This window comes from Nuphar pumila, chromosome 4 (assembly GCF_984573655.1).
Source record: "Nuphar pumila chromosome 4, dmNupPumi1.hap1.1, whole genome shotgun sequence".
Lineage (NCBI taxonomy): Eukaryota > Viridiplantae > Streptophyta > Magnoliopsida > Nymphaeales > Nymphaeaceae > Nuphar > Nuphar pumila.
In genome coordinates this window covers 40127791-40144475 of record NC_143252.1, presented here as the reverse complement: position 1 = coordinate 40144475, position 16685 = coordinate 40127791, and the positions used below count along the sequence as shown (strand labels likewise).

General features: G+C 39.4%; 1 protein-coding gene across 1 annotated transcript in view; it reads right to left on the bottom strand.

Moving 5' to 3' along the window:
* Positions 1 to 6671: 6671 nt before the first annotated feature.
* LOC149840075 (protein DOWNY MILDEW RESISTANCE 6-like) overlaps positions 6672 to 16685 on the bottom strand; it is a 72127-nt gene continuing 62113 nt past the window's right edge. The window contains exons 3-8 of the mRNA XM_090004988.1: positions 15803 to 15873; positions 12889 to 13097; positions 9405 to 9624; positions 9070 to 9317; positions 7813 to 8134; positions 6672 to 7067 (exon numbers count right to left, since the gene is read on the bottom strand). Coding sequence (XP_089861114.1) covers positions 6822 to 7067; positions 7813 to 8134; positions 9070 to 9317; positions 9405 to 9624; positions 12889 to 13097; positions 15803 to 15873 — 1316 coding nt within the window. The 3' untranslated portion in view covers positions 6672 to 6821. The remainder of the gene's footprint in view (positions 7068 to 7812; positions 8135 to 9069; positions 9318 to 9404; positions 9625 to 12888; positions 13098 to 15802; positions 15874 to 16685) is intronic.

Below are 16685 nucleotides of genomic sequence, written 5' to 3'. Positions count from 1 at the left end.
TAGAATCACCCTACCCTCGCGGCATAAGATCATGGCATGGTTCTGGGCTAACCAATTTATTTACAGAATAACATCGTACTGTACCATATCGATTAAGATGGCATCAGTAGGCAAGTGTTGCCCAGCTATCTCTATATCCAAATTTTTTATGCAATGGATACATCTGGTGCGTGAACCCAATGGGTTATATACTTCGATCATTTTATCAACCGGTTGTACTGAAGCGTGGAGTTGTTCAGTGAACTCATCGGAGATAAATATATGAGTAGCACCACAATCAAATAAGATGTAAGTTGCATGTCCATTAACAGGTACGGTGCCTTCAATGAAGTCACCGGTTTCGACTTGTTCAGTCGTTACAGCGTATACATGACCTGCAGCAGGCCTTTGTTCTACTCTAGGTGGAGGTTGTTGGATTTGTGACCGTTGTGGTATTTGTTGAGAGGGTCTGGCAGATCCGGCATTCCTCTTTTACTTATCTGCAAGCTTCTTTATGCACTCTCTTGCAATGTGGCCTACTTTGCCACAGTAGAAGCAACCACTAGTGTCACGTGGACATGGTCCTCTTGCGTGATTTACATGGCATTTTGGGCAGTTTGGGTTGAACTGCAGATTGTTTGGAGCCATGTTCTGTCTTGGCCTCACGACTTGTTGAGTAACATTCTCACCTTGGAACTTTCTCTTTTGAAAGGGTTGTCGTGAACCCTGACCACTTGAGAACGTTTTCTTGTGGTTCCCACCATCAACTACAAGCCTCTTTGCTATAATCACTTTTGATCACTCCTAATCCACTTGAATTTTTGAAGCTGCTACCACAACAGTTTGAAAAGTTTTGGGCATGCTAGTGATAACCCGTAACCTTAGCCCTTCTCGCAGTCCGTTGATGTAATTGTCAGCCCTTTCTTGGTCGGTCTCAAATAACCGGGAGCAATACCGCTGAAGATTTTGAAATTTGGTGGTATAGTCAGTCAGACTCATATCACCCTGCTCCAATTCTAGAAACTTCATTTTCTTTTTGTTTCTGGAATGCAACGGGAAGTAGTTATCCAAGAAAGTTCTCCGAAAGTCAGTCCAAGGAATGACTTCGACTTGTGAGAACTGGATAATCTTAGTGGTATCCCACCACTTCCGTGCGTTGTCTTTCAGTCTATACGTGTCAAAGTTGGTCTTTTTCTCTTCTGGTACTCCCAATACTAGGAAGGCATGTTCTGTCTCTTCGACCCAACTCTCTGAAAGTTCAGGACCGGCTCTACCGGCAAAGACTGGTGGATCGAGCTTGAGAAATTTTTTATAAGTTATTCCCCCAAGGTTCTCGTTGCGAGGTAGGATTGGTTCTTGCCTCGTTTCGCGGATGGCGGTAACCAGATTGTTGAGCGTTTCTAGCAGGAATCCTTGAGTATGGGACTCCTCGCTTGGCATGATTCTCCTCGTCGTAGGAGCCATTTATCTATCACATACAAGCAACGTGTTTTAGTTTCTTAATGTATATATCGAAGCAAAGCTTTATTTACTTAATATACATTACATTTTATAAGCACACACATCGCCCTTATATACAAGTGTCATGCCACTCTGGCGGACATAGGCGGCGAGAAACTATATACATGAGTCTATTGACTCCAAAAAATTATCAGTCTCTTCTAAGAACTGGGTTTCTTTCTTGACCAAAACGACCCGAAGTATCGTTTACTTCCACATTGCCTTGGTACAGGCACAATTAGTTTTGGCTTGGGCGGCACTTCCGCACTCTCAAGTGAATCTTTTGGGTAGATCAGTGATGCCAGTTCACTTGCCCACTCAGTGGCATCATGGATCGGGGAATCCGAGACCATAACAGGATGATAGGGGTTGTATCCCTCTCTCTGGCCATTCAGGCTCGGCGTTTGTGAAACCGCTCAATTCTCCCAAATAATGGCACTATGATTCGAGGAATCCAAAATCATAATGGGATTATAGAAGGAGTTGTTGCATCCCTTATCCTGACTATGCAAGCTAAGCGTATATGATGTCTGTTGATAGCCTTGCGTCTGACCAAATCCCTCAAGAAAGTTCAAGTCAAATTCTACCAGATGTGGTAGTTCATCTGAAGTCGATGGGGTATGGCTACTCCCCACACTAGAGTGATGTGGTCCACTAACATGCGAGGTCTCGTCCCTAAGACCAAGCGATCCCCGCTGACTCATATCGGCAGTATATTTCCTTTAGCATTCGTTGGCAGAATGCCCCTCTTCGCCACTAAACTGGCAGTCTTGGACCTCATATGGGCATACCCACTCATCGTGCAAGATCCCACAATGATAGCAGTACCCTCGTGAGTTGCCATCTATACAAAGATGCACTCAAATTAGTAACTATTATAAAGAGATATACTTACAGTGCGATACGGTGAACAAGACGGATCTAAAACCAGGTTTCTCAGACTCTGATACCAATTTTGTAACAGCTCGGATTTCCAAAACAAAGCTAAGTTAAAAATTTTAATAAATTTCTTTTTTTTTCTTTACAGCGGAACTTAGAAAAACTTTTAGCAGCGGAATCAGACAAAAATGAGTCGTCAGTTTTAGAAAACTCGTAACACATTGAAGGTATGTGGCCAAGTAACTCATTGACCACCAAAGTGTTTCATTTTATCGCAAACCACATGTTTATTACAACATCACTGCTTGGGAAAGCAGTATAGCTTCAATAAAAGGAAGCAGTACAACTCTGTCTAGAAAAACCTTGGAACTTGATGTCGCCTTGCTCCGCATATCACAACGCAGGTTCAACACCTGAAATCTCCATAAAAATGGGTCAGAACCACTGATGGTTTGGTAAGCAAGCAATCACACATTCATTCAACTCAAGTAAATACGTTGACCACTCAGGGTCGCAGTTCCCAATAACGACGCAGAAACCTCCAAGACTTGGCGTATATCGAAAGAGCCTCCTCAGGGCTATGAGTTGAATATCTCGCTCAAGTCTTCATGACTTAGCGCAAGCCTCTTTAGAGTTGTGATTGAAATAACATACTCAAGTCTCTACGACTTAGCGTTGACCTCTTCAGGGTCTCGAATGGATGTCTAGCTCAAGCCTTTATGCTTGGCACATCCGTATCCTACGAATCTAAGGACAGCTCTCTGAGCTTCACTTAGTCGTACGGATATCATTTGGGTTATTTCCCAATCGGTCCAATAATATACCGATCATGACACCTTCACAAAGGTTATGCAGGACTGACTGAACAACGTCTATACACTCATACATTCAAAGTATCATTGTACCTAAGCTAATGCTTTGTTTCGATAATTGTACCTCCCCCTAGGATTAGGGGACTCATATCTGGGCGACAACGCGATGACCTGCAGGTTGATTATTCTATGTATTTTAGATACCCCAGATGCTTGTTGACCTCATCCTACTAGTAGGACGGTACAACATACTAGAAGAGATCCTTACTAGATAGCCGGATGCATCCTGCTACTGCAGTAGTTGGGTTCAATCCTTAGATATTTAAGGATAACCACAACCTCCATACCTCTGAGTGACGGAGGCCATCAATGAACTCTATCAGGTTCGGGTGAAATATATGTCACTCAAGGTTGCGCCATCACCGTCTTCCTCAGTGAGAAATTCTGAAAATGGTCTGCTAGTCTTACAATTACTTGACAAACATTGCATGCCTATAGGGCAGCCTTTGAGAAGTATGTACCCGACCCCAATCACCCACACGGCTTTCACCATGGAACAAAGGTTTTATTCATATGCATGCTTGACTCTGCTCTCAGAACTTCGGCCCTGTCGAGCACCTCACCTCTTCTAGGTAGAAAACAATACACTCTGGCTCAGCGGCCCTTACGAGTCCAGTTGTCTAATAATTCTCAATGAGCATGCACATGAATCGATCTCTACGGATCGACTACTCGGCGCATTTTTACGCAACGAGCTCAGGACCTTGTCAAGGCGCTATCACTACTTCGACGCAACGACTCTTACAAGTACGATGCCCTTACAGGTATCATGGATACGAGTCATTCTGACATTTTTCCAACAAACGACATCGTTGTGCCACTTAACTGGTTGTGGCAGCTCTCCTGCCAACCATTTCGTCAGCACCTCCCCTGCTCTATCGGCAGTGGTGCGACGCCCCTTTCTATATCGTAGAAAGTGTTTCATGAACTGGGTAGCACTCTGCTATATGACAGAGTATTCTGCTATGTTCTTTCTGAGCTACTCTTTGCTTCTTTAGAAATTTAAGCAGCACTTTCTCTCTTTAACGGAGAAAGTGTGCGTTTCTTTTATCCATTTTAACGGCATCTCCTCTCTTTGGCAGAAAATCGCTACGCTTAACTCGGGAAATGGATGTGCACCGTTGTGTGTACCTTTCATCCATCAAGGTTGTTGGAAACCCTGGGCCATAGCCAGGCCATACATATTTGACTTAGTCTTTACAAAAGAGCATTTTGCCAAAAAGCATAGCCTTTCCAATAGGGGCTTCATTCGTCAAGCAGAATCTTGAACGAGGAGCGGTAAGGGAATCACATTGGCGATTTGGAGTTGATCTTCATTTGAATGCTCATTTACGCATCATATATGTAGTATAAGCAGAAGCCTGTTATTTATACAGCGGCGGCGTAAATAAAATGCATATACTATTGTTCAGGGTGTGTAACTGAACGAAATATTCTACATATATATTTGCATAAAGCAGGAGCCTTGGCGTCTTTCAACGCGACAGTGTAAGTAAATGCATAATCGGAAGTGCATTAATCAGAAATTGCAGAAAGTAGGAGCCTTGGCATCATACGACGCGATGACAAAGGTAAATTATATAGCCGATGCGATATAAGACGCGCCAACAGTATCAGTAGATATATACCTAGATCTGTATCCAACGAAAGTTACGAGGCAAGCGAGTGAATACCGAAGTGTCCTAGAGGGCTCAACCAAGAACTAGGGTGAGATACTATTTTGAAGAACGCATATACTGCGCATTCGAACATATATATCTGACGATAGTTACAAGGCAAGCGAGTGAACACCGAAGCGTCCTAGAGGGCTCAACCAAGAACTAAGGCAAGATACTACTTTAGAAGATATACATATATACAAACAAGCAAATACTTGAGAGAGATGGATTAATGAAGCGAACTTACTTTAAATTGCAGAAGAAATGACTTTTGTTGCTTCGATCCGTCCTCTAAGAGGTTCGACTTCAAAAAGAATCAAATCTGGACTTCGGACAAAAAAAGACTTTGACTTTGACTTCAAACCTAGCTAGGTTCAAGTCAAGTCAACTGGGTTTGGACTAGGTCAGGTGGGTTCAGACCTAGGTTAGGTGGGTTAGGACCAGGTCAGGCATGCTAAGACCAGATCAAGCAGGCTCAGATGGGCTAGGCTAGGTAGGGGAGGTTTGGAAAAGGAGGAGAGAGAGAGGGGTTGGCGATTTTTCTAAAGGGGGGTCATCCACTATTTATAGCTAAGGTTGCTTAGGGGCTAAGCAACCCATTTAACCAAAATGCCCTTTGGCTTTTTCAGAAATCCAGCTTGATCTTATCTATCTGACTGTTTGATTTTATCTAGAAGGAATATTCCATGGAAGGTGCTGGAAGGTCCTGGAAGGCTCTGAAATATTCTAAAATATTTTTTGAGAAATATTTTTGTGGGTCCCACAAATATTTTTGCGGGTCGTGCAAAAAAGTCAAGTTTTCGGCAATTTTTTTCAAATTTTTTTTGAGTAGGCCATTATCTTCGTATTGATGTAACTAAGAAAGTTGGCTCGTAGAAATCTCTTGATTTCGTTCAGGTAGGAAGTTATGACCTCTAGAGTGTTTGAGCATATATTCATAAATATACGAATATCCTAAGTATATTTGGGTCGCAAAAATCAGTTCGATTCGCTTTACGATAAAAATGATATTTTTCACTGGAAAATGCCTTAAGAATTTATTCAGGGTTTGAATTGAAAAATTGTGGGTCTTACATTAAGGATGGATAATATCCGTCGCTAAGTAGTATTGGTCTTCAATTTAGTGATGGATTAGGGATGGATATTTATCTGTCACAAAACTGAATCGGTCGATGTTTTGCGATGGATTGTAATCCGTCGAAATTTCGTCACTACAATAGCGACGAATTCGTATCTGTCGTAAAACCAAATCTCTGTGGATTAACGATGACCTTGTGACGAATCATGGTATCCGCTAATTCATCACAAATTAGCAATGAAAGTAGCGACAAATATTTTTCGTTGCTAATTAGCGACTAGGAAATTGCGATGAAAGTTATTCGATGCTAATCTGATGCTAAACTATACAGCGATGGATTACGATTGTCGCTAATCCACAGATTTTTTGTAGTGTGAACTGATAAATGTGTTTATCATTGTTTACTCAATCGAGAAAAATATCAATGATTGATATTATACTAAAATTTGATAAATATTTACATTTTTACATATCAAGAAAAAAATACTTGAAAGTATAGTTTTTAGAGGATCTTAATTGGACCTAATGAAAAATGGGTGCGGACCATTTCCTTTCACACACACACACACATATATATATATATATATATATATATATATATATATATATATATAGAGAGAGAGAGAGAGAGAGAGACGTGCATTTTTATCTTGCTGTGTGGAACATTTGGATCCTATCGTGGAAAAAAAGTTAAAGATCATTGGATAGTGCATGTTGAACTGGATTCATCGTATTCATACTATTGTCCAAAGGAAGAAAAAAAAAGCAGGAAAGACGTGCACAGCACGAAGAAACTGAAAGTCTTGATGGAACTCGAACTCTCTGAAGCCTTTTGACAACAAGCGCACATCTGAGTCAGATTCTAAAGCAGTCTAAGCAATGGCCATCATCCAAGGTGCGAGTCCAGAATTTCTTGTAATACTCGTCGTAGGTGAAGCTCTTGTAAACACGTCCGGCCACCCCATCATTTGCAAGCTCTTCTGCTGCTTCTATCGTTGTATCACAGCTTGGGCACATGAACGAGGCCACAGATGTTCTGTCCTTCTCTGAATTGACGACGAATCGATGCCATACGCTACGATACTTGCCATTGCTCAACGCCTACATCATCATTAATTTCTTAAGCTTCAGCCCTACCCAGTCAGTGATATATATATATATATATATATATATATATATATATATATATATATATATATATATATATATATATATATATATATATATATATATATATATATATATATATATATATATATAGTTAAAGGTAATTTCTCTGTGAGGGTATTTCTGGGAGGGTTTTCAAAACTTGATAAATCTCGAAAATATTTTGAAAAAATCTCGGGTGTTTAAAAAAAGTGAAAAAAATATAAATAACAACAAAAAAGCTAAGAAAATAATAAGTTTTGTATTATTTTTTTTCTAAAGAAACATGTTTTAAAGGTTTTAAAATATAAAAAAAAAACAAAAAAATAAGAAATGTAAACTTAAAAATTTTAAAAATATATTTTTTCCCAAAAATATCATGACATTATCACGATATTTTATTTCTGACGATATTTTATTGATATTATCGGGTACCTTGAAATAGCCAATAATATCATGATATTTTCAAAATATCAGCGATATCAGTGACAATAATATATATATATATATATATATATATATATATATATATATATATATATATATATATATATATATATAAATAAAGGCAATTCATTTTGTATATTCACAATCATAAACATAAAAATTACAAAGTTCTGGGGTTAAAAACTACAAAAAATAGGAACCCCGTGTCAACCCGGTTAGTGTTATATCGAGGAATCAAGTCTCATGTTTGTACCTGTATCTGATCGCCTAGGTTTACGATGAAAGCCCCCGGCAACGGATCGACAGCCAGCCATTGGTGGTCTTTCTGGACCTGCAGCCCGGCAACACCATCTAGGAGGAGAATTGTGAGAGCATTGGGGTCAGTGTGTGCGGGCAAGCCATAAGTGAGCTCGGGTTCAGGACAAGGTGGGTAGTAATTGACAGCCATGTGTTGGGCTTGTGAGCCAAGAGCGTTCTCTAAGTAGTCCTCCTTCATGCCTAAGCTTAGAGAAATGACTTGCATCACTCTTTGTGCAAGCTCTCTTGATTGTTTACTATACTCACCCACCACAGCCCTACAATGAATGTCACAACAAAGGTTTGTACAAGTGTATTAATGCTTGGCCTTCACTACTCTCTATCACAATGACAAATGTTTCAAACACCAACTTATATCTGTGAAGATATAATGATATTTTAATGTTTTTTTTTTCAAATATTAATAAAACAAAATACAAAATATAAGAGAAAGAACATACGCATTAACTGATATGCAAGAAAGGAAAACAGTTGATGCTCCATGTCACAAAGATACGTGTATGACCCCATGCATGACACGATTTTGTGACCAGGAACTTGTTTGGAAGTAATGAAAGGAACATAGGAGTTTGTCCGATTGTCTTCACAGATTTTTTTTGAAAAGTAGGACACAATCCTTTCCTCCATAATTAGGTAATATGGAGACTCATCGATCAGAGCAGATTCAATGTTTGGTGCTGAACACATATAAGGAATTCGGACCATAAAGAGGGGGGACCTCACTCCTCCTTCCGATGGCAAACTTTCTTTCAAGTCTGCTTTTATAATTGTTTAATTTTTAATCAATAAAAACTATTTTTTTGATATTTTAATATATTTGTTAAAACATAACTAAAAATTATTAGAAACAAATTAAAAAATATTAAATTGATGTCAGTACATGTTCGGGGTCGTGTCAGCATGTTTGATTCGTGTCCCTCTGGACACAGAGCCTAAGTAGAGTGTCACCATAACATAGCCTATACAGCGATGGTACAAACACAAATATAGTGATAAGATCATGATATTTTTTCTCTAAACAATAACGTTGTGAGACTTTGATATCATCTAAAACAGCAACTAAATTCTCCTTTTTTTCACGATATGGATATTTGTCACACTAGCTACTCTCTACAATTAAATGATAATAACGACCAAAACCAATACACCAAGAAGAGTTCTTAAGAAGAATATAGAGTGGGATTGATTTTACTTGAAATTGGGAGGGTTATTAGGCCACTCATCAATAAACTCCTCTAGAGGGTGGCAATGGAGACGAAGGTAGTCCCTCCAGTTGTGGACCGTCTCCTTCTTCACGTTAAAACTGGTAGAGAGCCTGAGCTTCTTAGATGGATCATCAGAGTACAGCTTCAACTTCTCTTCAATTGGTAGAATGAAGAATTCACGAGAAACACATAACATTTCCTCAACCAGTAGTTTAGGTACTCCATGATTAACAATCTGCAAAGAATTAAGCACCATGAAAATAGAGAATCAAATGCACCAATTTGGAAATCTTACAGGTGATGAGATGGGGAAGTGTTGGACCTGGAAGAAGCCATAGGACTCGCAGGCATCGTGAACCCGGTGGATGAACCAGGTCCGGTCAGTCGAGCCGAGGTCGATGACCGGGATTGTTTGCAAGGGCCTGACCTCAGAGAACCTTGGCCTCTGGGATGGTGGCCGGATGTAGGACTCAGGCAGAGAAGTGAAAGGGGTGCCCCTTGAGAGGAGGGTCTCTGATGTCACATCTCCAGTTTCTACGGTCCTTTGGAGGAGGAGGGGGGAAGGAGGAGAGTTAAAGAGAGGAAAGTATTGGAGCTTCGAGGAAAGAGCGTCGGGGGTTATCAACCATTATCCATCTCATTCATTGAGTCTGTTGCTGTCGTTAGTTGGGTCCTCTCTCTCTCTCTCTCTCTCTCTCTCTCTCTCTCTCTCTCTCTATATATATATATATATATATATATATATATATATATATATATATATATATATATATATATATATATATATATATATATATATATATATATATATACACACCCTTCAAACACCCTTAAGGGAGAATGCCTGCACAATCACTGGCATGCGCTAATTGTATAAAAAAAAACCAAGGTCCTTCAAGGAATGCACACCAAGGTCCTTCAACTTGGACTTAAAATGACCCACCTAGCCAGAGATGCGTAGAACCCTTGTAGGCATTCAATTAATGTGTACAGGTTGCCCACACGTCCTTACCACGACATGATTTTTATTTTCTTCTTTTGGTTAGTTACACTAAAAAGATCACCACTGAGTCAAGGGGCCTGCCATATGGGAGAGTCTTGTTCAACTATAGTTGCCTCTGACTCAGGGATCGCACCTTTGTGAGCTTGCTTTGTTTTGTTTTATTCCCTAAAACAAAAATATATAGCTTGACCGGATCTGCGGATCCGGTACTAGGCTGTTTACCAGCTGATCTGCAAATCAGCTTGTTTCCCTATATATTTCTCACCCAATCCAAGGCTACTGGCCTTTGGAAGCTACTTGAGCAACAGTCGCTTCACCTTAGATTATAAAAAGCTGAAAACCTAACTCTATACTCCCCTGCATGAAACCTGGAGGCTGCCTTCTTACCTTTTGGCATGGTGCTGGACTATGTAAACACTAAGCCTCGTTGTACATGCTTTGAAAAGGAATATTTGGAAGGCAAAGGGCCATTATGGTAAATGTAGATTGGTAGCTAGGGGTGCACACGAGTTGCTGTTTGAACTTGGCTCTCTCAGAAACACCCCTGTTCAAGCTTAGCTTCAGCTCGGAGCTGAGCTGAGATAGAATAGTCTTGTCAAGACTCATATCATGATGTGCATTCCTTGAAGGACCTTGGTGTGCATTCCTTGAAGGACCTTGAAGGACTTTGGTTTTTTTTTATACAATTAGCACATGCCCGAGTTTACGATATGATACACACTCATATCATGATATGAGTGTGTATCATACCCGTATCGGGTGTATCCTATGATACACCCCTATATCTCGACACACTTTAAAAATGCCGAAAGTTTTTTTTTAGTTTTAAATACCTTTTGAGGGTTGACTTCTCCGTTTGTCTAGAAGTCATTAGAAGTGCATTTTCATTATTTTTTCACTCCAAGAAGTGAATTAAGATAAAAAAAAACTGCATTTATACCATTTTTCACTAAAGAAAAGAGGTTAAGGTAAAAAATCTTTATTATGAGTAAAATTACAAAGTTGGATCCATAAAAATTAAATATTTATATTAAGGTATAAATCAGACTCCACACTCCTCCAAAAAAGATAGTATAAGATGTTCTTGCATGGCAATACAGCACACAAGTGATAAGTGGAAACCGATTGAAAATTGAGTGCTACTATTGCCATAATATTTTTGTTTATGTAATATTAAAGTATAAGTCTTGTGACATGTTCTTAATTGCAGAAGATATTTAATATTTTGCATTGTTCTTGTAAGATATGCATGCAATACTAACTATGATTCTATATTAGTTGATGTTTGATGATGTCTTATGTGACTCATAGCTACATAAATTTTGTGTAACTTATTACTATTTTATCTGATATGATTTTTTAAAAGGTTTATTTTTTTTTTTTAAATTTTTATTAAAAATTTATGATACAATACGGTGTTACTATTAGCCCAACCTTGACATTCACAATGGTCATATCACTACTGCATTATAAGTTTGCATACCAATTATATAAAGTTAATTAACTAGAGAACTTAAATGAACACATTTATACTTTATTTTAATAGACTTTTCATCTCAGCCGTTCATATTTGCTACCTAGACTTTTGTTCACAATCTGCTCCTTTTGTTCAAGTTATGAAGACGCTCAAGCACATTATGCAGCAGGTTTTCCTCAAGCTATTTAGTTCTTTGAGCAATTTATTCCTTCGAAATGATCCGGGAAATGAAGGAAAAGTTTACAATCCTAGTCTCCAAACATGGTGGTGATTTAAATTATAGTTCTCTGCTATTTATGATCTGATCATAGCTTTCTTAGTAAAAAATGACAGTTTCCCAAACAAATTAAAGTTCTGAAGTGCACCATTAGAGTTGATAGGAGATTTTTGTCAAACGCGGCGGCAGACAAGAACTTAGAGGGATAGACCGAATGAGAAGGATCGACAGATGACAAATTAGAAATCATACCGTCATCAAGAAAACAAAACTAAAGTTAAGATGAAGCCACTAAACCTGACTTGAGGCCATCACGTAGACTCTCTCCTCAAAAGATTCTGCAATCCTGTTCAGTTCAGCAATCCCCTCAGGAACATTAGGCAAGTGTTTCTGGAGGCTCCCAAATCTGTTCATGTGGTGGCAGCAACGAAAGCATTTAAGTTCGACCGAATGCAAACGCTTGCGAACTTTTGAAACGCAGCCATCATAACAAAGTTATAAAAGAAAGGAATACCAATCCAATATACACTCAACCTCTGTTTCTTCTTTCAATTCACTCAATGCAAGCACAAAGCACAAACAGAGTTAAAAAGTTTCCAGGGCTCACTTCAAGGCTGACAAATCTACCTCCAAAAAACATTAGAAAAATTTTCACTCTTGATTCTACTCAGAGAAAAGGCAACAGAAACAGAACAAAAATATGATATTAGATTCAATCTCTCTTCTCCCATGTTCCTTCATCAATTTGAACTCTTTGAATCAAAATATGCTGGATGAACTAAACAACAAAATCCAATCGTAGAAACACTTAAATCCGTCCTCGAAAACAAACAGCTGCTAATGAAAATCTCAAACAATAAACATTACTTATTGCAATTTCACACAATATCTATTTCTTCATGTAAAAACCAACAATTCACGATCCAAACTCCGTCTCCGCTAAATGTTCGGGAGATAATTCGATCTTGAACTGCAAATCCGCAAATTCACGGCGATCATTGCTAATTCATCCAAAGCATGCAAACTTCTTTTTACTACAAATACATGAAAAACTGAGGAATCAAGAGACGATCAGATCAAAGATCCCAGTCAGAAGGGCTAAAACTTACATGTTCATCACGATCTTCTGCCGGAAACTGCTCGTGACGTCTTTCCTCCAATCCCCGGCACCGGGCTCGACCTTAAACGTCTTCAGCGGGTTCCCGTCCATGGTTACTGAATCAACAGAGACAAGAGCAAGCAAGAGAGAACCCCAGAAGACCCTGATTTCATGATCTTTCACGGCAGAAGAAACAAAACTGAAGTCTTTGGAAGGATCCTGTTTGGACAAGATTCTGGAAAACAGAATCTTGCGTGCATGGCGAACACGGAAAGGAGGTTTAGCCTCAGAGAAGAAGATGGAATTCAAGATATAAAAGGAAACAATAAGAGATGGGAGGAATTCCGAAAGACCAGAATTGGAATTCCGTTTGCACGTGGAAACGATAACTGAAATCTTCAACTCTAACTACCCGAAATAATGCGTAATCAGTAGGGTAATTTAGTTTATCTAATTATTATGTTTTTGCCCTTGAACTTCATCCGCTGTTTCCACGATATCTTCCGATTTTGCTGCATGGTGACGTGGACTTGAGGAGTAGTTGAGTAATTTCGTAAGATCAACTGATGAGAGCATATCGCGGGTCGTTTTCCCGCGGCTTCTTTGAATTTCCGAGAACATGTGGCTGCCGAGTCGATGGAGACCCAGACTCGGATCGTCTCATCGAACCGGATCGATTAGGTGTCTAGCCGACTGTTCAGGTACGAGTAGGGTGTCAACGGGTTTGGTTTGGACCAGATTTTGGATATGATATCGATTCCAGACCTGAATCTAATCAGGTTCATTATAATACAAACCATACCTAAACTGGATAAGAACTACATGAACCAAACTCGAACCTTACCTGGTAAACCATATTTTTTTTTATCATTTTTACATTGAAAATTTGAGGGTCTTAATTAATTGGAACTCAGGTGGGGTGCAAGTCCGGTATAAAATTTCACAAACTATACTGCGGTCCATGTATTAATCGGACCTTCAGGTTCAGACCTGGGTCTTAATCCGGTCTTCTTATTTATTACCATACCTGGACCCTAAAGGGTTTGGTTCGAGTCGGGTTTGGGTAAACCAGGCCCATTGACACCCCTAGGTATGAGAGAGCTGGTCAGGAGCAGTGTGACAAATATCGCGAGATTTATGAAAATCTTAAAATAGTATCATGAGAAATTGCCTGAAATTTTAAAACGGCAATTTCTCACAAAATTTACAAAATATTGCAAGATTTATGAAAAAACATAAATATCGCGATTTAAATGCAATATTTACGTTTTAAACAACTATTTATTGTGAAAAAATAATGTATTTTTATTTTTAAATAGTTTTTATTAATATTTTCTTATAAAAATATTTATATATTTTTTAATTATTTTTTTATTGCCAAGATTTTGCCGAAAAAATGCTAGATTTATGGATTTTTTTCAATTTCTAGTGAGTTTTTTTGGAAAACGATAAATTGCCCATAAAAACGTTTGTCACTATGGTCAGGAGCAATGTTGTTTCATAAAAAAATGTTATTGCTGGCCTGACAGCGTAGCACGTGTCCCGTCATGCGAGTCTTTAGTTTTTTAATAGTTTATATTGCCCATCAACACGTGTTCTGTAGTTAAGTGGGGCATCACATTTTTTTGTGAAATGAGAATTGGAATGACTTGGATGGGTCAAATGTGTGGGTCTTGTATATTTATTCTAGTCAAGGGTTGGGTTTTTACTAGGCAAGATCATCTGCCAACGACTAGGTCTCGACTGGGTTGAGTCTTTCCTGGAAGGGAAGAATAGATCGCGTTGACTGAACCGATCCCAATACTTCTAAGTGCCTCTTTTAACGCCGTTAATGCTGCGTTAAAATGGTTTCTTGCTTTACTTGAAATAATATCATAAATATCGTTATCAGGTTTTTTTCATAAATATAAAAGATCTACTTCTGATCAGGATCTTCTAGGTCATCCACCATGGCTCCGCTCATCTGGTAGGGGTGACTCATGACCAAGTTGATGGGATGTGACAAGTTAGAAACCCACAAGTTTGGGTCTTCTTTAGCCTTGTCATGAGTCTAAAATTAGGTGTACTCCCTTGTGGGCAAGTATATGGAAGGGTTACATCAATTAACTCAGTGAGTAAGGTGGGTTTTTTTTTATGATTATACAAAACCAAAAATAAATATTTTTTGGAAGCCATGACCTAGACAATGATGAACTTTGCTCATCAGCAATTGTTGTGACTGCTGGCAACTAGCTCCATGGCTATGGAACAAAGGATTATTTTGGACTTACACCAAGGTAGTTGAGTCCCAGACAGCAGCTATCACATGCTAAGGTCTGAACTTTTTAGTTCAGACCTGGGCCCGAAGAGGTTCAGCCAAATAGGGAAGACTCGGGGTGTCCAGCACCAAGTGGCTGGCACCCGGCTCCAATAAGGTGAAGCCGCAGCTAGCACCAGGTGCTAGCTGGGCTCACAAGGGCTTCAGACCTGCACCCACAAGGTGCTTACGCGGTGCACACCCATCCCCAGCCAAAGAGGTAAATCAGGTTGGGTCCAAACTGGCACCCAGCCGGTCAAAACCGGACTGTAGTGCTGGTGGTTCAGACCGGCACCAGTCCGAGGCGAAGAATAATAAAGAAAACAAAAAGAAAATAAAACAGCAAACTTACCTCCGAAAAAAAGAAAAGCTCATAGAGGGCTTGCACTGGGCGCGCGGGCTACCCACATGGCGCCCAGCACCAGCTAAGGCGAAACTGGTTGGCCAAAGGGTCTGGTCTGCTGGACCAAGAAAGTCAATAATGGATAAAGAGGTGATCCTAGTTTAAGGCTCTGTTTGGGAGTCGGCAGGCGGAGGACACTGAAGTGGAAGCATGGAATCCACAACAGTCGCCAGATGTTTGGGAGTATGGAAAACTGATATTTGAGGGAGTTCAGAATGCACTTACTGGCGCCAAATCCACAAACTGACTACCACCGCGGAGAGGTGGCAATTTCCAAAGTTTATCCCGTTGCCCACCTGCAATGGTCCATGGCCATCACACCAACTTATTTGATTACCTGTTTGGAAATTGGTATATGAAAAGACAACTATGAAATCCATACATCCTCCCAAAAACTTCAAAATTGATTTGGTAGCTAGGTGCCTGCAAAAATTTTGAAGGTGCTCTTAAACAGGCAGGTGAAAAATATCAAATACACAGGATTTGTGGATTTCATACTTGGACTGGCAACTCCCAAACAGAGCCTAAGATTCCTTGAACGAGCTTAGCTTGGCCAACTGTGAGAATTGACTCAAGGGATATAGGTCAGTCAAGCATTTCTAGCCAAGGCTAGGGCTAGGTTTTTATGGGCAAGATAGTTTGACATGTTAACTGAGTTAGCCAAGTCCTCCTATGGCTTGGGTTTAACTTGACCAATTCTCCCCTAGGCATAGAAGGTAATAATTGATTGAGCTTTCCAAGTTGAAACCCCCGTTATTTCCAGTACCATTAGTAACGCTATAAGATTGTTATTTTGTGGTACTTGGGAGTGTTTGGATTTGTAGAATTAGGTGGAATTGGAATCCAATTCTACAAAAGTTAACTTCTCTCATGCTTTCTTTTCAGTGAAAGAATTTTGATGGAATTGGATTCCACTTTCACCTAAGTTCATGAATCTAAACACACCCTTAAGAAGAGTCACTAGAATATGAGAACTAAAAATATGGGCATTTCCAATGCTTTTTTGCAAATTCAATCATGTGCATGTGCTTGGCATGATGAATTTGCTAGGAATCAACTATTGGATATGCATTTTTGATAAAAAAATGTGATTTTTGAATGCTTGAAT